This window comes from Struthio camelus, chromosome 9 (assembly GCF_040807025.1).
Source record: "Struthio camelus isolate bStrCam1 chromosome 9, bStrCam1.hap1, whole genome shotgun sequence".
NCBI lineage: Eukaryota > Metazoa > Chordata > Aves > Struthioniformes > Struthionidae > Struthio > Struthio camelus.
Window position 1 is genome coordinate 33,672,871 of NC_090950.1, and position 24,697 is coordinate 33,697,567.

Sequence of the window (24,697 nt, forward strand, 5' to 3'; positions counted from 1 at the left end):
TCTTGCAATTTATGGCAAAAACATTTAGTACCTTTACATGGCATGGCTTTTTACTTGCCTACATCAATCTAAGTAAGTGAATCTGTGAAAGCACAGTGACATACTGAGATGAAAACCACTTCCACAAAATACATTTGTATAGGTTTTTATTACTTCACCAGCTTTATAAAAATGATTTATTCTGGATTTATACTGGACTGTCTTCTCATCCCATGAGATTACTGATATCAGAACAAGAGATTACTGATACTGATATTACTAACAGCAGAGATTACTGATACTATATAGGCAGGCAGAGGAAAGAATGCTGACCAATACGCTTTCCCAAAAACGACACTAAATTTCTAGCTTTTTTGTTTTGAAAAAATCTTCCTCTAATAGCTTCACTTGTCAGAAAACGCTGCTATTGATCCAGCTGTAGCTTGGTACCCTGCACGTGACAAGTCTCAAAAAACTCAATTATGAAACCAAGTTTATGCTCCATTTCTTCAACCACGCTTTTAACTTTGCTGTATAAACCGGGATGGAAAGGTATGGGGCCATTTTTTTCCAAGCTAAATAAGTTAATTCTTCCATACCTTTCCCAGTACTTTCTCTCTCCGATAATCCTAGCCAAATCTTTAGGCAGCCAGAAGTCTGGTCTTGTAGCCACATTAAGCAGCAGCTCCCACCTTTCAGCCTTCCACCCAGAGGAGCTTTCCTAGAAGACTTGCAGTGCAAGTTATGGGTAACTTGGAGCTAAGTAAGGCTCCCGTTCAGCTTCAGCTGCAGCTCATCCCACTGACACACTCATCCCTCTCCCTGTTATCCTGCAGTAACAGGAAGCTGGGTTTGGGTTGTTCCTGCAGTAACAGGAAGCTGGGTTTGTTTATTATTTTGAAAGTTAAGTTATTCATGGATTTGGAACCACTTGTAAAGGTTCAGTCCCCCTGGGAAGAATGAGCGCACATCACAAGCTGCCCAGAGAGACTTAACACATGCATTTGCACAGAAAAGTCATAGTGCTCCTACTTTTCCAACCTCCTCCCCCCGTCTGGTTGAATTCCCAAGTCATCCCTTTCTAACAAGGCTCTCCTCTGCTGTTCAAAACCTTGAGTGAGCAACTAGGTAAGGCCACGTACATCTGCTTCAAAAAAGCATACAACCCAAATTTAAACTATGTGTCACCTCATAAACCTGCCCTAGCCTTTGAAGATAAAGCACAGTTATCTCCCCAGAAGCCCCCTCAGTGCTGCACCGGACAAATGTCACTGCTGCAGTTACTGTGCAATGGGTTACGCATGCTAATACCGATGTGCAAGGCTTCCAATTAGATTCCCGTTTCCTCTGCCACCTATAGGCACGATAATTTCTCAGGAAAGGGGCTAAATTCAGCAAATGGGAACCCTTCCTCCAAACGCTATTTCAGGAGAGAAAGCTCACTCCACAGCTCCCTCAACAGATAAAATTCCTGGCTGTGCTAAATAAGACTCCGAAGAGTCTCATCTTTCAGGATTTCATCGCAAAAAATGATCTCTTTATTGCGGAAAAAAGAAGCCAAAACAACAACGAAAAACAAAACAGCCCAGCAGAAGGGGCGCGTGCAGCTTAATCTACCTAAAAATGGCCATATAGTCACAAACAATGGATATAACATGGGAACGTACCTCATATTTGCTGGCTTTGACACAGAGGGGACGAGAGGGAAGAACTAATTTCCCTTTGCCAACAGCCTCTCACATATTCTCCCATTTCACTCCAGTAAATTAATTCTGGTACTGTTTTTATGAGTGTATCTTCATTAGCAGATCTAATAATCATCACTTACAGAGCACCATACTTCTGTGAAACACTATTCAAACAACTAAAATCAATCATTTTAATTTATATACGGTCACAGCACAGCCAAAAGACTGGGCTGCTATCTCACAGTACCTACGTCTGCCCTGTCGGCTGCCAGTGCAGCTCATCACCGGGATGTTCGGAGGCACCTCTCATTGTTACCTACCTGTAACATCTGCAGTTCAGGGTTGTGTGCCAAACACAAACCAGACCCCTCTGACGGGATCGGTGACACAGGCTATGCTGACCAAATCTTACCATCTGGTGCATTTCAATAAATACACCAATCATTTTTTCTTTGCCAAAACACATACTTCTGCTTGGAATCCTTAAGTACCCTGTGCCAAGATCACTTATATTTTTCATTTATGTTGTAGATGTTATGGGGTAAAAAAGTTTAATCCATCAGTAGAAGTCATGAAAAGTTGTAGAGAATGCACTGAACTTGCTAGTTTGTACATGAAAGAAAACTGCTTTGCTACATGGGTAAAGGATGGCCAAGACACTGCTCAAGGATTACTCCTCAAAGACGCGCTTTAACGAATCTTGTAATTGTGACAGCAATGCACAGAAAGAAGAAAAAGCCCTCAAAATTCATTTGTAGCATCCACTCATTATTGTGGCCCTAAAGTTTATTTTAAATGCTTTTCTCACCGTTGAAGAAAAGCTAAAAGAGAATAAACTGTTTGCTAGTGAGATTTCTGTCCACCATCATGTAAGTGATGAAAAGATTGGTACAAAGGCAGGATTTCCCTTCAACTCTATTACACAGCGAGTTAAAACTTTCTGCCCTGCACACTTATCTGGCTTGTGCATCTACAGACAGGTAAATACCCACTGAAGAAATCAAGACTCAGTGAAATCTCAAACTTTCAGTGAGTGTACCAACACGCTTGCACAGGGTGAAGCCTGAGAGCGCCACTCCCCTCGCAAATAATTCACCCAAAAAAGGTTTGGCAACAGCCGTCACAGCTGATTCGCAACCCTTTCCGAAGAGCTGCATTCAGGAGATGTCTTTACCTAGGCTGGGAGAACAAACCACTGTCTGAGCTCTGCTTCTTTATTAATTTGTATATAATCAGATTTTATTAGTTTTCAGCCAGCTGAAGCACCATTTTGCCTCTCCTCCTCCTGCGGGCTGTTTGTGATACTTTCCCCACAGACTGCTGGCTTCTGCTTCTGTGCTGCTTCCTCCCAAATGGCAAAGGAAAATACAGTGTCCAGGATGGTTCCTCCACGACAGGGGAGTCTCTTGCCCCCAGGACGACTGTCCCCTTCAGGAAAAAGTCTACAGTTAGCTTCCCCCATCTAATAGCAGCTCAAATTTCTCCCAGTTTTTTTCCACTATATCTGATGCTGTGAAATGTAAAAGAGCAAAGGACATAAAGTCTGTGTGGGCACTACATGCCAATAAGCCTTATTTTGGTCAGTTGCTTAGAAAGCAGCCACTGAAACCTTAAATCACATAAGCATTTAAATCTGTGCTTGATAATCTTCCCAATTTAAAAGATACAGGGATACGAATTATATGGATTCAAATATTAGCTTCCTAATGGATGGATTAATGGCTGTGAGTATTATGTATTTTTCTCACTTAAAGAGAGCAGATCATACCTGAAAACTATGACTGGCTAGCACTTCTTAACATTTATCTAGGATGGCATTTGCCAGAATTAAATATAAGGAAAAAGTAATATAAGAGGCTCAGAGACATGCCTGGACATCATAAGCTGGAGCCATCCATCAGTCATAAAACTAATGCAAAATGTACTGTAAATGCACACACGCATATCCTACTTTTACCTCTCCCAAATACAAAACTCAAGAATGAAAGTTGTCTTTTTAAACTCAATTCCACACCTCACAGGGCATCTTTAACTCACTCATGACATCTCCTCGCTTCCTCTCAAAGCCTATTTCACTCTGGGCAAGCTGAACTGGACATGAACCAAGACCAGACCACAAGACTACCCAGAGGACCTCTACCTCATACGAGTTGCACTGCTGGCAACAGATACCAAATGATACAGGGGAATTAAGCAAATTAAGCGTGGCATCATGGCCAAACACATGAACGTGGCCCAGGAAATAGTTTCACAGCCTGGAGCAGAGCTCTTGAGGTAGAAGCTAAATGACTCACTCAGCTTTTCACAGGTGCTCACATTTAACCATGCTTCCTTCTCACTAGGGGGCAGCTAGTCTGATTTACTGCAGATGCAAGTACTCTCAACAGTGCCCAAAGTCAAGAGGGGTTGCGCCTTAACAACCCCTCACGTATAGTGCTACAGGAGGCCAGACATGGGGAGCTGGAAGTATCAACACGGTATCTCCCAAGGTTAGTCAGGGCTTAGCTGGAACCTTCTCTGCCTCAGGTCTCCACCTGTGCCATGGCTAACGACCAGCCTCTCCCAGCTTGGTTTTTATAACTCAGATATCTGAGTGCTTCACAAATACTAACAAGAAGTACCGCAGAGAAGTCCAGCAGCAATAAGTCTTTCAGGACATTTATTTGAGGAGCGTGAAGCAAATAAACCCTGAGGCTCTCCTCCACTACGGGAAGGAGAAAACACAAGGCTGGCTTCTCCTTAAGGTATCACCATCCAACCCAAGGACTGGTGCAATCTGGGTGTGCGCCTGCTCTTGGGGAAAGGGGTGGCATGCCATCATTAAACTCCAGCATTATTCCCAAAGAGTCAGAGCATAGGCTGAACAGAAAGCAACTCTCCCGCTTCTCAAAGTCAGTGCTGACCCCACACAACCGTAACACTCCTCACACACACAGATGCTAGTGACAACATTGCCCAGCTTCAGAAAGTCAGAAACCAAGTTTGCAGAACCCACAAGGACTCAGTTTTCCCCATTCATACCGTCTACTCTCCTATCCTCCTTCCTCCCAGCTTTCCTCCATCCTACCAGTTCTACCAAATCCATAACCTCGAGGAACTAGTCCTAACTCTTCAGAAACACCCACCACTGTCTCTTGACTGCTCTTTCAACCATGTTTCCTAAACCACACCTACGTCTTCAGCTGTCTTGCTCCAATCTCACCCTGCATCTCTCTTACGAAGTGTCTTGCCTCTTTTGCTTTCCTTCCTGCTGTACCACGTCACAGTGCTGTTTTCCACCCCGCGGGGGTACCAGCAGAGGGACTCACTGAGACGTCCTGCTGCTCGCCTTTCTACTGCCTCCCACACTCAGGCAGGATCCGCCGCCACAAAAGCCAGGAAGCTGCATCAGCAGGAACTGCAGATGCACAGCTCAATCACATACGCAAGGCAGTGCGCTCAGAAGAAAAAAAAAAAAAAATTGGAGATTCATTAACAGCTGAACTCCAGAAAGTCTCCAACAATTTTTTTCTGCATGTGGAACTTTTCTCCAAAGGAATATCCAACACGTAGAGAGGAATCAAAAGAAATCCTGGCGCAGAAACTGCCCGCAAAGTCTTCGGTATCTCCAATTCAAAACATAAGGCTCCTAACGCTCTTTTAAAGGTCATTAGATTTTCTTAACGTTTAGATATATTACTTTTCCTAACCTTATTCTCAGAAATGGTCTAATCATTTTGGCCGAATCCCCTCCTACACTAGCACCTCCTCCTTTCTTTGCACCACCCCTCCAATCCCAGGAGTCAGTGTAAAGAGACTCATCATGGAAAATTTCAAACCAGAAGTTAAAAATTCAGCAAAGTTTAAACTACCAAAAATAGGGATTTTTCATGAGAATGTCTCAGCAACCTTAATTATACCAAAATCTACAATCTGCATCTGTAATTTATGAACTAAAATAACCTTTTAAATTAGTTGTATAGACAGGGGAATAGGATGACACTGAACAAACAACAAAAACGTAGAATTACAACTCCCTTGATAGCCTGGTGCTTCTTCTCCTCTTGAAACACTTCCGTAGAAAACCAGAACATTTTCCACTGAAGGTTTACCTGACCATCACCTTCTCTCTTTAGACCTGGGAAAGTTTTCTAAGCTATAAACCCACTCAAAAGCAAAACATACGCACTCAGGCACACAAAACAGAGTCCCACATTTCGAGCAAGCAAAAGAAAAAAGGAATGACCATTTTTGCATCATTAGCATAACACCACAGAATCAGTCCATGTTTGCTCAAAACTGAACATAGGATCATTCCAGATTATGAAGCTTTGCAAACATTTTGATGAGTATGGTCTGAACTTTAAGCTCATGACTAAACTTAAAACCAGACATAGTAAACGTGTTTTTTCACAGAGTTCTGACACATGATTTGTCAATTCCTGTGGATTCTCAACTACAACACAGTGATAACATTAATTTTTCTGTATTATTGTCGGTACCCTCAGCCCCCTAGCCTAGTTAGGCATCTTCTCCTGGCTTAACAAAAAACAAAAGCTTAAGTACGAACATTTCCTCTATATATCTGACTTTTTTTTTTTTTTTTTTTTTTAAATAGTGCCTGGTAAACCTCCAAAAGTTTGGAACTTGAATTCCTACCAGAAAAATCCCCATGTGCTTTTAAATCTGTAACTTAAGTTGCAACTCAGGGGTGGGGGGTGGAGGGGGCATAAACTTGGAATTTCATGCAGGAATATTATAACAAATAAGGACCAACTACAGCTGCAGAATCTTCACATTTCTATCTTTAATTCTAGACAGATCAAGGGCAAGACAGATGCGCAAGAAGGAACAGGGAGTTTTAGATTTTTAAAAACAAAAGCAAAGCTACAGAGAATTGGATCTCACGCTTCTGAAGTTCCAGTTTGAGAATCTGGGACTAACCTGTACCCTGATGAAGTAATAGGGACTATGGGGAAGAGTCCACCATAAACATCTAGTCACCATTATAAAAGTCAACACACGATAAACATTTAAACAAAAAGCTTCGGGCTTGAGGTCAGCAGAAGAGAGTGAAGATGTCGACATCTTCAGGTCTGCTAGCTTTAGTTTTTATTACAAGGCATCAACAAGTTGAAGGTGGTATTCTGCATCAGCTCTCTGATGCAGATAGGTAAAGCAACTGTTTTCTTCCCACTTCAAATACCACAGTAGTAGTATTTTGAATTACGATAATGCAGCCTACTGGTCATATCATAAAACGTGCACCTCTGTTCCTCCCCAGCTGCTTTTCTCTCCTATCCTTCTCCATGTCGTTCTGCACCGCGCAGGGCACCTGAAAAGCAGCTCACCACAAAACTCAGTTAAAGGGGCAGAAGAACACGCAGAACTGGCATCCTGAGCGCTGCGTTTCGTGTGCTTTCAGCCCAGGCCTGGAGGCAAAGAGAGGTATCTTTGGATTGTTCCATGAACACTTACATTTTTCTGTCACCTCTCTTTTAGGTAACTTCCATGTGGCTTAGCTATTTGAATGCTGGTTTTAGTTGCGTCAATCAGCACATTTAAAAACCACAGATGCATTTAAAAAAACAGTAGACTCAGTAGGAGGAAAGATTAACACGTCATTGAACAATGAGAAAATACTCGCTGAGACACATCAACCATTAACAGATTAATGCTTAAGAAGACCCCAGAGACCAGTAAGACAGGTATGTGCTTTCAGTGTGTTTCAGTCTATCTTGATCTATGTAAATATACAGCTTAATATTAACTGTGCCAAACGCATGGCAAATCAGGTTCAACCTTTGAGCCCAGCAGCCTTTCCTCTGCCTGCAGCCAAGCCGTGCTGACTACAGTCACTCTCTCTCCTTGGAGGCTGGGACTGAAGCGTCCCAGGGCTCCGCGGGCCAGGCTGCCCGTCCCCGCAGGATGGGGCGATGGGCGCCAGCCTGCCCCGAACCGTGCCAAGAGGAGGAAGGCGGCTCCCCGCGCCGGGCTCCCACCTGGGACGTGGCACCGTGCCCTCTCCTCCTGCGCGCTGCAGGCACCCAGACTGGCTGCAGCTCCGCCGCACGCTCTCATGGCAACAGCTGCTGCCAGCCCAAAGCCAGCTACAGGAAATAAACTGATTTTCTCCCCCCGCTTTATATCACTAAGTATCTGCAATCCTTCGTGCTTAATAGATTGCAACACAAATCTTGTATGTCTGGCTACATATTTTACAGCAGAAAACAAACGTGGGTGCCGCACAGCGCTTCTCTTACACTGTACGCTAAACTTCAGTACCATACAGCGAAATAAAAAAATAGTTGTAGTTTGATGCTATTCAAGAGAAATCTGTTGTTCCTTATTCCAAGAAATGCTAATAAAAGTTCCTTCTTTCCAGTAAGTGATCTGTGCAACAGTCTGCCAGTGTAACCAGTCTGCCAGTGTAACACAGAAAACTCTCGGTGATAGTGTAGTAGATTTAGCTAAACTAAGGCTAAAGTTTTTTTGCTTTTGTTTTAAACTTTTCTTCTCCTATGGTTCTAATAAAGCCTCAAACAGGAAGTGAATAAAATAATTTAACAGCTGCTTTTATTATTTTTTTTTTTCTCCAAAATGTGTTTTTTCTAAAGGCTTTATAGAAATATTTAATTTATCTTCTGTTCAACTAGACAGCAGTTTGCAAAACCTTAGGACTGGTCATCTGACATACCTGCATATTGTTCTGACAGTGTTTTTAACTTCTAAACTCCTTATACATTTTTATAAACTGAGATTCCTATAAACAATATCCTTTATTAGATGTAGTTTTTACTGTTCAAGTTATTAAGTTTTATAAAGACCATTAACAACTAGTTAATAACAGTTAATCACAAAACAGATCCAAAACTTACTTTTTTTTTTTTTTTTTAAAGCCAAACACATATAGAAACACTGCTTTTGTGATAAGAGCTTCTCGGCAATCTATTTGGCTTTCAAGAACAAATCCTAATACATTTCCAAACTTACACGAGAACGTAAGCCTCTCGAATACCTATGAAGCAGCATGAATAGGGATAAAACAAATAAAAAAAATGCAACCACAAAGAAATGAAATTAAACAAAAACATTTCACACAGAATAACGTACTGTTTTTCAGGAAAAGTTGATGTCTTTTGTTTTGTTTTTAAAAGGTTCTTGATATCTCCAAGCAGAAAACTAACTTGTGCAAGAAATATACAATGTCAAGCAATGTTTCACAATGTAATATCCATACAGAAATGGAACCTTTTACCTATTTTTACTACTTGATTTTTCTCATGGGATTTATTGGAAGTTGTTTTGCACTATGGGCATTCACACAAAAAGATCAGAAACAGAAGTGTATGAGCATCTACTTAATCAACCTCTTAACAGCAGACTTTTTGTTGACTTTGGCATTGCCAGTAAAAATAACTGTTGACCTGGGAGTTGCACCCTGGAAACTGAGAATATTCCACTGCCAAGTTACAGCCTGCTTCATCTACCTGAATATGTATTTATCAATTATATTTTTGGGATTCGTAAGCATGGATCGTTGCCTTCAGCTAAAGCACAGCTACAAGATTTATCGTATTCAAGAGCCTGGATTTGCCAAGATGCTGTCTGCAGTCGTATGGACGATGGTTCTCCTGATAACAGTGCCTAACATGGCCATTCCAATCAAAGACATTGAAGAAAGACCTAATGCAGGATGCATTGATTTCAAAACAAAATTTGGAAGAGACTGGCATGTCTTTACAAATTTCATCTGTATGGCAATATTCTTGAATTTTTCAGCTGTGATACTGGTTTCCAATTTCCTTGTTGTTAGACAACTCTACCAAAACAAGTATAGTGAGAGCTATGCTAATGTAAGGAAAGCCCTAATCAATATACTGCTGGTAACTGCAGGCTACCTAATGTGTTTTGTCCCATACCACATTGTTCGTATTCCCTACACTTTGAGCCAAAGTGATACGATAACTGACTGCTATCTGAAACAAACTCTCTTTAAAGCAAAAGAGTCTACCTTGCTGTTTGCAGTATCAAACCTCTGCTTCGATCCTATTCTGTATTATCACCTTTCCAAATCATTCAGATTGAAGATTACAGAGACTTTTGCAGCACCCAAAGGGATAAAGGTTTTCACGGGTGAAGAGGCAAAGGCCGTCACAGCAGAAGAGGCGCATTGCAGACCTGATCAGCAGACACAAAAGTATTATTTCTAAACTAAATCTAAAATGTGTGCAAATACATGGTATTTACAGCTGCTGTGCAATTGTAAACGCGGCTAACAAGGCCAACAACATTACTGCTCAATCATAAGCCCAAACAAAAGGGAAAAACTTGACTAACAATACAATTGCTTTATTATATGATCATATAGTAGGTCTGAACTAGCAGAACACTCGGTACTGCCTTTTAGAAACCAGTGATGACCTAGCAGGAATCAGCAACATGTTCAGAAAGACACAAACATGCCCTATAAATATTTATGGATAAACACCTGAACTCACTCCTTCTACATAAAATACTGCAGATTTCCTATATTAAATGACTTGGTGCAATCAAGGAAAGAGATTACTTAATAGTAATTCACAAGCTGCAAAGCTTTTTTTTTTTTTTTTTTTTTAAACACAAATGCAATTAGCCCAAAAACATTTTAAATGGCATTACTTCTGAAAGTGATTTTAAGCTGCACTGATTAAAAATTATTGTATCTGCTTACATCGCACCTGCAGTTTTCATGAATAAATTTGTTGTCGGGCTCCTTTGCTTTTTCTTGTTACTTCAATGAATATGAAAAAGCTAACAACATATGTTATAGAAAATTCAAGCAAATTTTAAAATTAAGATAAAAGCATATTGAAATCTAGTGTATTTTTGTCATATTTCCAAAAAATTAAAAAACAGCAGGTAAGTGTATTAATTTACTAATTTACAAACACTTTCAAAGACAATGCACATCTAAAACAGTCAATTATCAAAGTCAAATTCAAATTTGCACGGAAAAAACCCAAGTACCTGGATTAGTTCTACCTGTAAACAAAAAATATTTCAGAAATAAAAGAGAACCAAGTTACTTTTCCCTAATCCTTAAAACGGGCAAAATATGAATCAGACTAAGTAAGTATTCAAAACTGACCCAAACAGTAATAGGTCATTCAATATTCCTATAGCAACTAATCACCCTCAATAACTCAGAACCCAAACTTTGTCATAGAAGGAAGTTAAAACAAAGAAGCTTGTGGCTATCACATCCTATTCTTGCTTGGACAAGATAGTATTTAATATCATTAACAGTTATCATTGTTGTTTCAGAAGAAAATTCTTAAGCGGAGACAGATTCCAGCTCCAGGCTTGCTCAGTATTTGGACCCTTTTCCCAGCATGGTGGAAAAGATGAAAACTAAAGAGAATGAAGGTTTGGGGTCTGGAACACTATTCATGAGGCTTTCTTTACTTCCCAAGCATCCCATAGACAAACACAGAACAGCAGCAGCAATCCATGCCAAAGACTGGGTAGGAGGGAACACCATTCTGTCCCTTACATTTGAAAACTGTGTTTCAGATATTTTTAGCATATTTATTCATTCGTCCAACTACAATATCCAAGTTTCGATTTAACCAATTTTTTTTTTTTTTTTTTTTTTTTTTAAAGAAAAGTGGTACTTTTCATGTGGTGCTTTTTTTCCTTACTATACTAAGTCACCTTACCTTATTGCACCTCTCTCCAGTTAACCCACTTTTGATAAAATAACGATCTGCTTGACACGCTAAAGCCATTCTACAGTTGTGTACCTAAGGTGTATGCAGGCAGGAATAACAAATGTCATGCAGATTGTTTGTGGGTCCTCAGGCAAAGCTCACACAGCTCTCTCCGCACAGTGGGACCGAACTTTTATTCCTCTAAATACTTTGCTGTCACATCAGTCAGCACACTTCTGCACACAAGCATAGAGTTCACTTACCAGAGGTATAGGGAAGTGTGTTGCATATTGCAAATGGCGAAGGAGGTCATAATTGGATGGAAAAATCAGTTCTCTCAGTCTTTCTCTCTTGACTGACTTCTCACTGGTAACTGAAATTCTTCTGTCTAAAGAAGAGTTCACATTCTCACAAGACTCTCCAGGCATCGGAGAAAAAATCTAAGTCATGTAAAACAAACATTTAAGATAAGTGTAACCTCAAAGTTTCAAAATTCAGCAATTCCATTCAGAGATCCAGTTTTGCTTTTGCTTACAGTTACTTTAGAAGTATCTGACTGTTTTCTATGACAGATAAAGCAAGGGCAATCAGAATCAAGCCTGAAATTTAAGAAGCTAAATATAGATAACACTTTTGTACATATCTCTACTGTTATTGTACAAGTTTTAAACTAGCAGTATTCAGTCAGAAAAAATACATGATTTAGAGCAATTTCCACACTTTACATGCTGTTATTGCACAGAAACCATATGATCAGATAGTCCAGCGACTCAGGGGAAGTAATGAGAAGGGTGAAGTGGGGGGTGAAGGAGGAAGTGACAGAGCCAGTGGACAAGAGACACTCCGGGCAAGCATGGATATGTTTGAAACCATCAACAAGACAGATGTCGGGCAGAAACAAGGGTCCCATTATCCTGAAGGGGGATCTGCACTGATCAGGCCGGGCGCAGACATCTGCGCGGATGCAGAACGAGGACCAGTCCAAAGGAAGAAACTAGGAGACTCGAGAGTAATCCCAAATCAGTCCAACAGCAAGGAAAAAAGAGAGGGGGAGGCAGGTTCGGAAGACAGAGCAAAGATATAGAATAGTCATTTAAAAAACAAATGATATCAATTTTGGTTCCCTTGATGTTGAGTTAAGTAGCTAAATCTGCATATTCATTTCTGATCAACTGTAATACACAGTACTCTGAACATCCTGGGGGGAGGGAGAGAAGGACGGAGGGAGGGAGGGAACAATACGCAGAAAGGAGGCAACGCTGACATGGCGAGCGCTACAGAGGCTGGATGCCAAGGGACACAGGCTGGTGAGAGAAGCGAGATGGTTCTAGGGACACAGGAAAAAAAAAAGATTCTTAGTGTAAAAAGCAAACAGGCACAGGCATTGACAGCATGCAGAAAAACAAAAGTTAAACCTACTGGAAATTCCGAACCAAAATCTGCCTTAAAGTCACTTTTGTCTACATCATCAAAAATATTAGTGGTTCCTGAGTCAATGCCCATATGTTCCATAATACTATGATCCTAATAATTGTCAGAGAGAGAAACAAACATCAGTCACATTTACTGAAGTCTTGTTTAATTAATCACAGGTAAATTGAAGTAGTCCACCTATTTACAGAATAAGAAAAAAAAAAAAAACAACAGTAGGAAGTTTTTAGATATTTAGTCTTTATTCACAAGAGGATTTCTCCAGCCTAAATCCACAAAAGGATAGAGAAGGGCAGGAGGTAAAAGGGAAAAATAAAACCTTACAGTATATCCCTACATGCAATTCTGCCCACAGGGACTCCTACAGACAGGAAGTTCTGTGAAACTGCTGCAAATACTCTGCGAAAGTTGACTCGTGTACCCTCCCCAGATTTATTTGCTGTTTTGTCCTATCACAGAAGGCAAATCCTAGAAACTCCCTATCTTGTGGGGCAAATTTGGACATGAGACCTACATAAGAGATGCACAAAAAAAATGAAAAATAAATACAAGTGAAGACTTTAGCTGGCCATCAGTTCCACATGGAACTGATGTGTAGCAGAACAACAGGCTATGTCACATCAAAATTACAAATCTGGACCACAGTTGAGAATTAAGAATCATCTTTCACTACTTCCAGAAAAGTTGAAGAACTGCTCATCTGGAGGAAGAGTTGAAATTGGGCCCAAATTGCACATATACAAGTTATGAGGTCTGGCTTTACTATCTTCAGATCATGGCTGTTTACTACACATAAAACTCTCGATCTTCTGCAAACAGATTACCAGGTTGTGAATCATTCACGCTTGCGCGGTGCCTACGTGCTCCACACGACACAGAACCCATGCACCTTACTCCAGGCTTCACATGGACTCCGCCTGCTTAAAGCCATCCCTACTCTTCACTGAAACGTACCTGCAAACAAGGTTTCTCTGGGGTGAATTTAGAAGGCTATATTATGCCTTTTTCCTGCATTATCTAGATGACTGGAGAACTGACAGTTCAGTGTACTTGCACCAAAACTGCAGTATTCCAAGGCCTATACAAGAATGAAGCATAATGGATCTTCTAATCTTCTCCGATCTATACTGTAAGTATCATATCTTAGAAATACTAATGTTTTGGCAAAAAAACAAAAAAACCAAAAAACCTACCCTGAATAAAACAGAAGACCAAATATGGTAGAAAAAAAAAGTACAAAGTGGTACCTCCAATTTCACATCATGATCCTTAGAATAAGGTTCATCCGCAGTTTCCCCATTAGGTGAACGCGGTCTAGTAGTTGCAGTGATTGACAAGTCTCCACGCGATATTAAAGTGCACATGTATGCATCATGGGAAAAAACATCATGTCGAATGAATTCAGAAAACAGCAGCACCAGATTCACAAACTCTGTCTTCTCATGGTCGCTGTTTGGGTCAGCTACCAAAAAACAAGAAAACTTGGATTGTAATTTCAACTTATAAATATTTGGTTTTCAGCTATCCAAATTACAAACCCCTACAAATTTTAAAGTTTTAAAGGCAGATTAAAAGCATCCCAGGGATCCTGCATAGGTTTCTCCTCTCCACAGGATGAATCATTTCCCATTCAATGACATACAACTTGCATGGTTTTGCTTTGCTCACAGTTCAAGGCATCTGATGGCATCCAGACAGCAGTGAATTTCAGAGTGCCCTACTCACTGATATGCATCTGCTCACGTCAGCACATGCCAACAGTAAGAACACCATTCACATACTTCCAAAAATAAAGCAGGGGGAAAAGAGGACATTGCTTGTGCAGAGGAACAAAAAAAAAAATTGAGTTTATCCTCAAGCTTTAGATTAAAATAGACCACCCAGTGATTCTTCTTTCCTCTCAAATTCTATGAGTATTCTATTAGAGTAAATTTTAGTCTTCGCTATAGTCTTCACTATAATACTTGCTTATTTTTTAAAGCTACAAATCATGATTTCACACAGGATTTCATCACCTTCACATGCGCACATACCCACTGGCATTTCCAGACTGAGGAACATGCTCATTCTGAACTTTATGAAGAGGAGCTACAGACAACTTATTTTAGTAATTCTCATAGTTCTCAAAGTGTGTTTTTGTTTGTTTTTAATCTCTCTTCATTTTTCCCTTATGTATTTGTACCATGTTTAGCAGTGCATATCCCATGAGACACTGGGGAACAGAACACATCACAGCAGCCCCTCTCCTTTTTCACCTCAAAGTTTTCATTGCTTCATCAAGTTTTTACTTACAGGGCATTTTAGGGTGAATATATGAGACAATATTATCACTAATACCTTCTTAACATAAAACCTTTTAAAATATTTTCAAAGAACTGAAGATATCTGCATTCTAGACCTTCAAAATGGAAAAAGATTCCTTTGTTACAATTTAATATTAAGCTTTATCAGATGAGCGTTCTCATGCATATCAGGAAAGAGTTTATTAAAACAAATGCATGTTATTTTATCAATGACAAGGCAAAGCCTAGAGAAATACAATATAAAAAATGCATTGTTTTCATTTGTCACAACTCAAGCTACAGAACTACCACTACCAATAATCCAAAACAAAACACACTTAAAAGCAAATTACACTGTATAAGTTCAATTAGTTCAATATATAATACTATTTCTATATACAATTGCCACTTGTTGTCAATCTAGCGGGCAATTTACAGATAATAATTAGGCCTATTTTAATCTTTCCTCCATATATGGTAAACAGGTCCATTCTTCTTATTTTCACCCTAACATTCATTCTTTTTGGTATTTTTTAAAAGTCTCATTATACTGGAGTATAAATGAGATAACAGTAAGCCCAAGTACAGACCAGTTCAAAGACAGAACTTGTCTCCGCCCACCTTCAAGTCCAATTCACCCTGAACTATCCACCACAACCCACCCCCTCAAAGCTAGATGTGCACATGGGATGCAGCGTGAATAGGTCTGCCCTCCTTCAAAAGACAAGGATTACATACTTTTCATTCCTGGAGACATAGAAGCTCAACCACTGTGAAAACAATGCACAAAAAACTATTCCAAAGTTGGAAAATGCCACAACATATTTCAAGCAAGGAAAACATTCCCCTGCTAATCTCCCTACTCCGTCTGGCAGAACTGCCCGAGTAAAGGAGGACAATACCCTATTGGAAACAAGGAAATCAGACGCACAAGTCTAAGGAACAAATATTTTGCATGGTTTAGTAAAACCAGGGTCACCACTAACCCAAAAACAGAGCAGAGTCAATACTCTAGAGTCTCCTTTTTTGCATGTTGAGGGGTTTTGGTGTCACAATTCAAATCAGTTGAAATCCACTTTACCTAAAGGGCACTAGAAAAAAAATGCACTAACTTGCAGTAACTTAGATATCAGAAACATAAGTTTCATTAGACTAAGACATTTCATAGAGCAACCAACAATGGATAAAGATCGTTTTTTCAATCCACCTATTTGTAGGATGACAATTTGCTACTTTAACACTTGTATGCAAGTCAGTTATTTTGAACGCGCATGTGGCAAAAAGAGGCAGGTGTCTGATGTTATATAGGCCTAAGAATGCAAGTACTTTTACCCAAAACCTGTTACAGCTTAAGCAGAAATAAAGGTAGTTTGTGCCAACTTTCATTTGGTGAAAAGAAAAAAAAAGAACAAAACAAACAAAAAACCCAACACACACAGAGGAAGATCCTATTACAAGACAGGAAATTTTGAAAACACGTACATATGAAAGCAGAGGAAATCATCATGGAAACGGAGAGCCAGAAACACTTGCTTCAAAACAATAACAGCAGCAACCAGACAGGAGACTATTGTTTCTGACCTACTTTGGAACACAAATTAGTTAATACTCACATAATGAGGGAGCTTGTGTATCTAAAAACCTTAGCAGGACATTCTGGAAAATGGGAAGACTGGAACTCGTCAAAGAGGCTGATGATATGGATTCCTTTTCATCTAGGACTTCAGATTCACCACATCTCTAAAGAGTTGGGGGGTGGGGGGGAGAGGAAGAGGGGAAAAAAGCATATATCTACTCATAAATACATATAATAGTCCCACAATTTGCACCTGATGCAGTTGTGTGATTGATTCCTCTCTCTAAATAAAAAGAATCACATTCTTTTTATTCTAGAATCTAGAATCACATTTTTTCCCATTATTAAGTTCAGTTATTTCTAAGATGTTTTATTTAAGCACTTTTGATCACTTATCAAAAAGGAATGCCTAAGGCATGTACCATCATCTGTAATGGCATGGTTTTCTATAAACTAAAATTTAAGGATACAGAACTTCCAGGATCAATGTAAAGACAAAAAGCAACACATCCTGTTTGCATACATTACACTAAAAATACAACATAGCATCTCTGCCTTAAATGGCTTTCAGCATGACCAAGATAGACAGAGCATTGTGAGCTGCCTTCCCCTGCTCGGTGGTTTGTGGTGAGGGGAGGACACGGCAGAGCAGCTCTGGAAAGCGAAAGCCTGCCGCCCTGTCACGCTATCTGCGAGTAGGGCCTCCAGCCCTGGTCCCCGCCGGGGCCACGTGCACTCGCTGGCCATCTGAGCTGCCTCCTGGCGCTGCAAGGGTACGTCGCTCCACGCGGTGCTGGACCATCATAAACACTACCTCCGTTTAATTCCTGGTACAGAGCATGCTTAATGTTATAAAAGCTTCAAGGGAAAGCGTGTGCAAAGAGGAAAGGGTAGGGACAAGACCATCAGCTACATAAATTGGAGTAGGATCATTTACCACAACAGATAGACAAAAGTTTACATCAAAGATGCAACTACGGTGTTTTGCCCCTCCAGTGAGATGTTTCCATTATTTTCCTGAAAACAAATGCATGTAACAACGCAAGGCTAAAAATTACATGCAAGTTTTGCCTCAACACAGATGCTAGATTTGAGAGTTTTCCCGAGTCTCCCATGAGGACCAACCAGGTAAGCTCGCCTCCTGCCCATCCGCAGGACCACGGATTGGTTTGGCAACAGGCTCACAGGAGTAAACCACTTCAGACAGAGGTAAATCCAGCTAACAAATCAGCCTGAGTTAGGCTGTGATTTCTTCAAGTAGAACGCCTTTTCATTTGAAATTAAACTAGAGTTTAAAAACTACATTGATAACAAAATCCTCAGTGCTTCAGACGCAGCTGGACTTTTTTGGTTTGTTCTGTTAAAGGTGGAGATTAAAGTGAGGTTTCCTTAGAAACTGCTTGCTTAAGGATATTGTTCGTACTGCTCTGGAAGTAGAAAGAACTTACCTCTGCCTCGATTTCTGCTTGCCTCTTCTCCAGGAGTTTGGCTACTGCCATGGCCCTGTGTTTACCAGACCTCTTACAACTCACAGCCCATTCGCAAAGCAGCATTACCACAGCTTCGTCATTCGGGGCTACCTGTCCAGCAAAGAACAAAGGGAAAACCACTTTACCTACACAGCAAACAAACTTATTTCCAAGTAAACAGCTTTCAGTAGCCAGTGTTCTGGGGGATGAAAACAAAAGCTGTGTGATAAGAGGCCAGAAATAGCTAACATGCAAAGTTTCTGGCTTTTGTTCTTAACTACTGGCAGATGCACACTTATGTTTTCTCCTTAGTGTTTTCTGATGACGTATAAACTGCAAGCCAAAGAGGGAATTCTCAGGTTCCCACACTGCTAATATTCAAATCAAATTCAAAGTTTTCCTTTATCATAACATTGCTTCACAAAAAAGAAAAGGAAAGAGGGACCTGCTTTGTGAGCAAGAGAAAAGCACAGCACACAAACCCTCTCAACAAAACGAACCATACAGAATTTATGCTCTCCTGACATTGTTTAAGACCTACTCAGTCTCTTATTCCCATTGAAACTGCTTCCAGACCATTATTTGCATCCCATCGACTCTTTTAAAAGAGAGAGATTCATGAAGCGAGGATTCTGTCAAATAATCAAGATCCAAAAACTCCCAAACAAAAACACAGCTTACTTCTGACCTGCATGTGCCTAAACATAGGCATAAAAAAATATATATGTGCATGCCTTCAGCAAATCCACGTTTGCCAAATAGTAGCAATGGGGTATAACATGCTTATATCTAACTAGTGTTTCCCATATCTCCATTTTCACTAATCATCCACATTTTGGAAGTATTTTTCTGATGTGCTACTGCATTGGATCTGCTGAACTTCCTCACTCCTGCCCAGGGTGGCTACCATCTCCAAACCCTTTAACAGAGGAAATATCTGCAAATTGAACAGACATGATTTTTCTTCCTTCTCCTAGACTAGTGCATACAATTGTAAAAGAACAAACCATCAATTCTTTTCCACATGAGAGAAACAGTGTTCTTCCTCCATGAAACACTCACTAGACAAACACTGCCTGAATGCAAACACTTGCGGAAGTTTACATACGTACGTGCACACACACAAACATTTCCTTCAGATAGTATCTGCAGTGGTCTCAGCCAAGAGTATCAGCCTGTTATACAACTCTGCCCAGAGCTGCACTCTGCTACACTTAGAGCTGAAAAGCAAAAACAGCAAAATTTGGCACTACGTGATCTAACCACTTCCACTGCTACAGACTTCCACTGCACGAGTGAACATTAGCTTACGTTTAAGCCCGACAACAAATCTAAACACAAGCCAAACTCAGGACCAAAGTAAAACTCCAGTTACCGTATCTGAGAACAAATACAAACGAAATTAGAGCCAATTTCACTTGCTAACGTTTTCATTTTTACCAGGCTGCCTGTACTTATCCTGACCTATTGCACAGCATTGCTATAGGGTCTAATTCGAAGGGCACATGGCTTCAGCCGCACGCTCAGGCGCCAAGAACCAAGGGCCCAGGCTTATTTACCAAGGCCTGTTTCTTCCCGAGATCCCATGGGTTGTATTGAATGCTTTCACAAAACCCATTAAGAATGACTGCAGTGGAAACCGAATAACATTGTTATCAACATCAAATTGCACATCTAGAGTTTTAGGCATTCAGCCAGTAATAATCACTTATCATATTTTCTGACTAAAAATTGCATAACTGACCTGATTTATTTGATAGCCAAAACAAAGAGAAGAGAAAAACACAGGGCAAGTTGACCCTGTTTTGCTAAAGTTGGAAGTTATTTCAGTTACTTCAAGAAGTGCTATGAATTCTTACTTTTGAATAACGCAGCAATGCACAGTTCCGTGTTAAAATTATCATAACAAAAGGGATAAATAAAAGGACAGATGTTTGTGCAGTTTACAAGAAAAGTTGCATGAAATTACCCTGGTCAGGAGAGTATTTCAGAGCTACATAAATTAACTACAGATTAATTCCTTGCCTGTTCTGCCTGAACTTCAGAAAACTTCACAGAATGACTAACCCATCTTAAACAGCTTATTTACAATGGACAATTTGTTGTTTTTTTGCAAAACGTAGAATTAAACAACTAAAAAAAGACAACTCTGCAGTTAAAAAAAATGCAGACAGTTGATAGAGTCATGTGTTATCACTGAGCAACTTATTTTTGCACTAATAAGTCACAATCTTACATCTATAAAAAACAGAACTACATTCAGAGATGTAGAATCAAGTACCACTCTGTAGCAAATGCCTAGAAGTGATTACACACCTTAAAAAATAAAAAAAAACAGCCCTGATTCTGCAGTTTTGTGTATATGCAGAATACAATCTCTTCTGAAGAAAAAAGACACCATAGTTATTTGAAACATCAAGACATTTATCCATCTCAGAATTTAAGTCACACAACTTATGTGAAATAGCGAGTTCGGCTCTCAGAAGCTTACGTGCCCAGTAATAACAAAAGCTGAATACATGTAATTATTTAAACCCCTCTCCTTCAGACTTTTGCTCTGCAAGTTGCCACCACCAGAACTATTTCTAGCACACAAACCTAAGCTCACACTGAGCTTTTGGAGCATGGGGGCTGTACAGCGTACGGCAGCTGAGGACAGTGAAGTCCAAGTGCCTAGCAATCAAAAACTTTATTTTGCTTTTTACTGAAAATAAATGTGTTTTAAAGCTGTATTTCTTATATGTACCTATCAAGTATGTATACAGTATAGAAAATTGCCAGAAAAGCGCGGCAGTAAGTAACCTGCACAGCGCGTGCAGAGGCAGTGACAGGGCTGCAGGGAGCAATCCACGCTCCTCTGCAGGCCACGCTGCACAGCACGGTGTGCTAGTCGGGACACTCCAGCGCCGAGCGCTCGCTGCTGCCCCGAGCAGGCTCAGCGATCTGCTGCTCCACGGAGCGGGAAGCACTGGCCACAGCACCAACTAGCACACAGCTCCGGCTTCCCACCCGCCCGTGCAGCGGCGGTGGCGTCCCGCTGCATGGCAGCTCTGCTGCACGACTTCCTTCCTTCTGATGCCATCTCTCCATAGCTCCACCTCGCCATTTCTGTCCTTCAGACGCTCCACGTGTCTATGTAAACATGCTAATAACACAATTAAGTAACACCTCTTAAAATCATCAGGCTGTGAATTTATCTAATTTTGGAGCTCCTATCTGCAGATGTTCTTGTCTGGGAAAGCGCAGGTCACATTTCACAGCTTGAACTATTGCCTTGAAGAAGATTAGCATTAAGATCGCACTTGTACCCTTAAAATTTCAGGGACAGCAAAGCAAAAGATCAACTCACACATTACTTTATGACAACGTTTGCAGGGATGACAAAACATAACATGCTGGACCACAGCCCAGATGTGCCTGGGCAGGGACTGCAATTCCTCCAGGTTGTGGGAAGTTCTCTAAAAGGACAAGGCCCCTTCTTTGAAATTCCCAAATCTTGTAGAACATCTACTGAATTTTTCTTTCATTAAGGAGGTACCAAATGGGATAGATTACCTACACCTGGCAGCACACACCTTCAGGGCAAGACTTGCAAAAGTTAAGACATCTCATTCGCAACATTCACAGTTTTGATATGACCCAAAATAGTTGCAACTTTCAGAAAGTCATTAATCGAACCCTTTCACGGAAAATCAAAGATCTCATTGCCACCAATTTGTAAGTGCAGCAGCAGACGGGTGAAGAAAAGGAGTTCTTTAAACAAGCACAGCCACTAACACAGGAAAGCATTACATGTTTATGTTTGGAGACAGGAAGCCAAGAGCACTACCGAGCCTTCGCCTTCTGTACCTCTGCGTTTGAGCTCTTTCCCCACGAGACCTTGGTTTTATTCTTAACTCAAATGTTACTACTGAACAACTAGTTTGGTTTTTACTCTAGCCAGAGACATTGTTGAGGTAACTGGATTGCAGGATTTCTTTTGCAACAGTAGCAGGAAGCACACAACATAAGGTTCAGAAGCTCAAAGCACTGAGCAAAGGAAACCCCCAACCTCCTCTCACCTCTTCTAAGCCTCTCAAGCAGCAATTTGGTGCGTGACTCACTGAGGCTGGGGAATGCCAGAGTCACTCGTAACGATTACTTTTCTGAGATGTCATGCATACAACAGAGCTACCGTGTAAGTGAGTGGACATGCACCAGCTGAGCCGTGAGCCCGAGGGTGAGCAGCTTTACGGGAAGCCACCACTGCCGGCTGAGGGACCACGTCCTGCCTGCATAACCAGCTGCATTGCCAGGCTACACCTTCGGGAGCACAAGAAACAGTGCTGGGAAAACCATTCCTCCTACCCAAAACACATCACCGTGCTTGTGCTTCAGGCTAAAAACAGCACTGGAAAAACCTCTCATTGGACCCCAGAACACATTGCTGTGTTTTGGGTTAAAAGGAAAGAAAAAGCTTGCAACAGGTATGCACTTATGCCAGTCACAGATGCCTGTGGAGGACCAAGTTCTATATACACACATCTTTATGCACATGCATGTATATGGATGTATATTTATCTATATATATGCATATATATTTTATATTTTCATATATATATGGACATTCCTGTTATTTTCAAACCAGGAAGGAACTGAAAATGTATTCAATGACATTTTTCAACACATCTGAGCAGGTCTGCGTTCCCAGGAAGTGAATGTGTCCTTAACTCTTGATGAGGGTTAACTAAAAAGCTTGATTACTTTCCAGTATGATAAGAGTTCAAAGACAGCTCAAAGCAGAGTTGTTATTTTGTGTTGAACGTTAGAGAATTTTATCATTTGAGAATGTTTCCCTTAAATGCTAACAAGGCCTAGGGCTTTTTTTTTTTTTTTTTTTTAAAAGAAAAGCTAGCTGAATAAATGTGGAATCACAATTCCAGTTACCAAATTCAAATAAACTCTTCAGGGAAATAAGATTAACATTTTTAAGTTAAACTCTATATTTATTTTCAAAAAAAAACAACAATAAAAGGTTTCCAGAAGCTGTATTTTCACTAAAAAAGACAACAAAGAAGGGCTATGACACAACAACTTTCAGTAGTACAACTTGCCTTTCTAAAGTAAAAATGCACAAAGCAGTCATGGATTTTTTTTTTCCTCCTATCAACCTTCAGAAAAGCTCTCATATATTATTAAGCAAACCGATTATTAACTTTGAGCATTTAGCATAAGTCTTCAAAAGACATGATTAGTGATATTATAATGATTTAATGCCATACTTCTAAGGCTTTCTGCATTGGCCCCCATAACAATCATCCTTGGGATCTGCAAGCAGACCATTACCTTATTTAAATAGCTCATTTCCTTAAAGGACGTTTTAACTGCATCACTCCTTCCTTCTCACCTATACTGGATACCTAGATTTCCAAGTTCATTGTCACTGCTTTTAACAAACCCTCTCCCTCTGTTTGTCCGTCTAGTCTTACGTATCCCTGTGCTGCTCCACTACCGAGGGTCACATCCACACCCCGTCCTGTTTCCTTCTCCGCTCCTGCTTCCATGCACGCTAAGAGATCAGACGGGAACGGAGGCTTGCCAGCCGCGAGGACTGCAGTGTTCAAGGGCAAGGGAGAACGAGGCAGGAAAGGAAACAAGAGCCAGGAACAAGAGCACTACCAGCTTTTTGTAGAAAAATGGGCCCATGCACAGTCTGCAAATGCACGGGTCAGAAACGCAAGTACAGGTAGATTAGCCGCATTCACAGAAATGAAGCCCCGACAATTCATTCTGTTTGAAGACACAGCCGTATATTATAAAAACAAGGAACTCTCAATGTGCATTAGTCTCTATGGAAAAAATGTCCAAAAAGGTTGGTTGGTTGTTTTTTAAACAAACTAAACACACTGAACCTAGCAGTACAAGATAAAATATGGTATATGAAGAAACGTCTCTGATGGCAACCAGAGAGGGATAAAGTCGTTACAGCCTGATGGGCAATCCTAAACATAGACACTATAACACTATCAACAGCTCAAAGACAAACCTTTTATTAGAGTACGATTTGCGTATTTGCTTTAAATAACGAGATCACATTCAACAAAACATCAACCACTGCTTCGAAGTTGTCTAATTTAAAATGCAAAACCAAAAACTAAGTCATGTGCTGTTTTTAAAAAACCTCATCAATTATTTAGGTCACAGGACAATTTTTTTCCCCTTACAGAAGGGATTTTGTATTTTCAACTCCTTTAGATACCTAGGCACGCAGGAATCCGATACTGGATTTACTGAAACAACGAAGGGTGAAAATACCCACACAGACAAGTTTTAGATGACTACGCAATTCAAGTAACTGAACTAACACTAACAGCATTATTGAAAGTATTAGAGCGAATTCAAGCAATCATGTATTTTCTCAATGTTTGTTGAAATAGATTCCCATTCTGCAAATATTTACGTTTGTCTCTATTTTACTCTTCTTGCCTCCCGTAACCACTCACGCGTCCTAAACAGGCGCCATTAGACCTCCTTTCTCACAGACAGTTTTTTTTGTTTCATTTCCAGTGAAGTGATCTCAGAAAGACAAATATTTAACTCGTTACACTTGTATCAAGTGCTA

The 24,697-nt window shown here is 40.4% G+C and overlaps 2 protein-coding genes across 24 annotated transcripts in view; one reads left to right on the forward strand and one right to left on the reverse strand.

The window, feature by feature from the left end:
• Positions 1-24,697, reverse strand: part of MED12L (mediator complex subunit 12L) — a 186,417-nt gene that overhangs the window by 110,488 nt on the left and 51,232 nt on the right. For 19 of the 23 annotated variants that reach the window (XR_011142901.1, XR_011142900.1, XR_011142903.1 and 16 more), the window contains 5 exons: positions 18,076-18,207; positions 16,665-16,791; positions 14,017-14,231; positions 12,758-12,862; positions 11,602-11,778 (listed from right to left, as the gene is read on the reverse strand). Coding sequence is in view for 16 of the 23 variants with exons in the window: in XM_068954695.1 (XP_068810796.1) it covers positions 11,602-11,778; positions 12,758-12,862; positions 14,017-14,231; positions 16,665-16,791; positions 18,076-18,207 (756 nt within the window). In the remaining 7 variants the exon portion in view is untranslated. The remainder of the gene's footprint in view (positions 1-11,601; positions 11,779-12,757; positions 12,863-14,016; positions 14,232-16,664; positions 16,792-18,075; positions 18,208-24,697) is intronic. The other 4 variants (XM_068954699.1, XM_068954698.1, XM_068954697.1 and 1 more) reach the window with 2 other exon arrangements.
• GPR171 (G protein-coupled receptor 171) lies at positions 4,996-10,259 on the forward strand. Its single transcript, XM_068954716.1, has 3 exons — positions 4,996-5,312; positions 7,149-7,354; positions 8,804-10,259. Exon 3 carries the CDS (start codon positions 8,852-8,854, stop codon positions 9,857-9,859), a length of 1,008 nt encoding a protein of 335 aa, XP_068810817.1. The 5' UTR covers positions 4,996-5,312; positions 7,149-7,354; positions 8,804-8,851; the 3' UTR covers positions 9,860-10,259.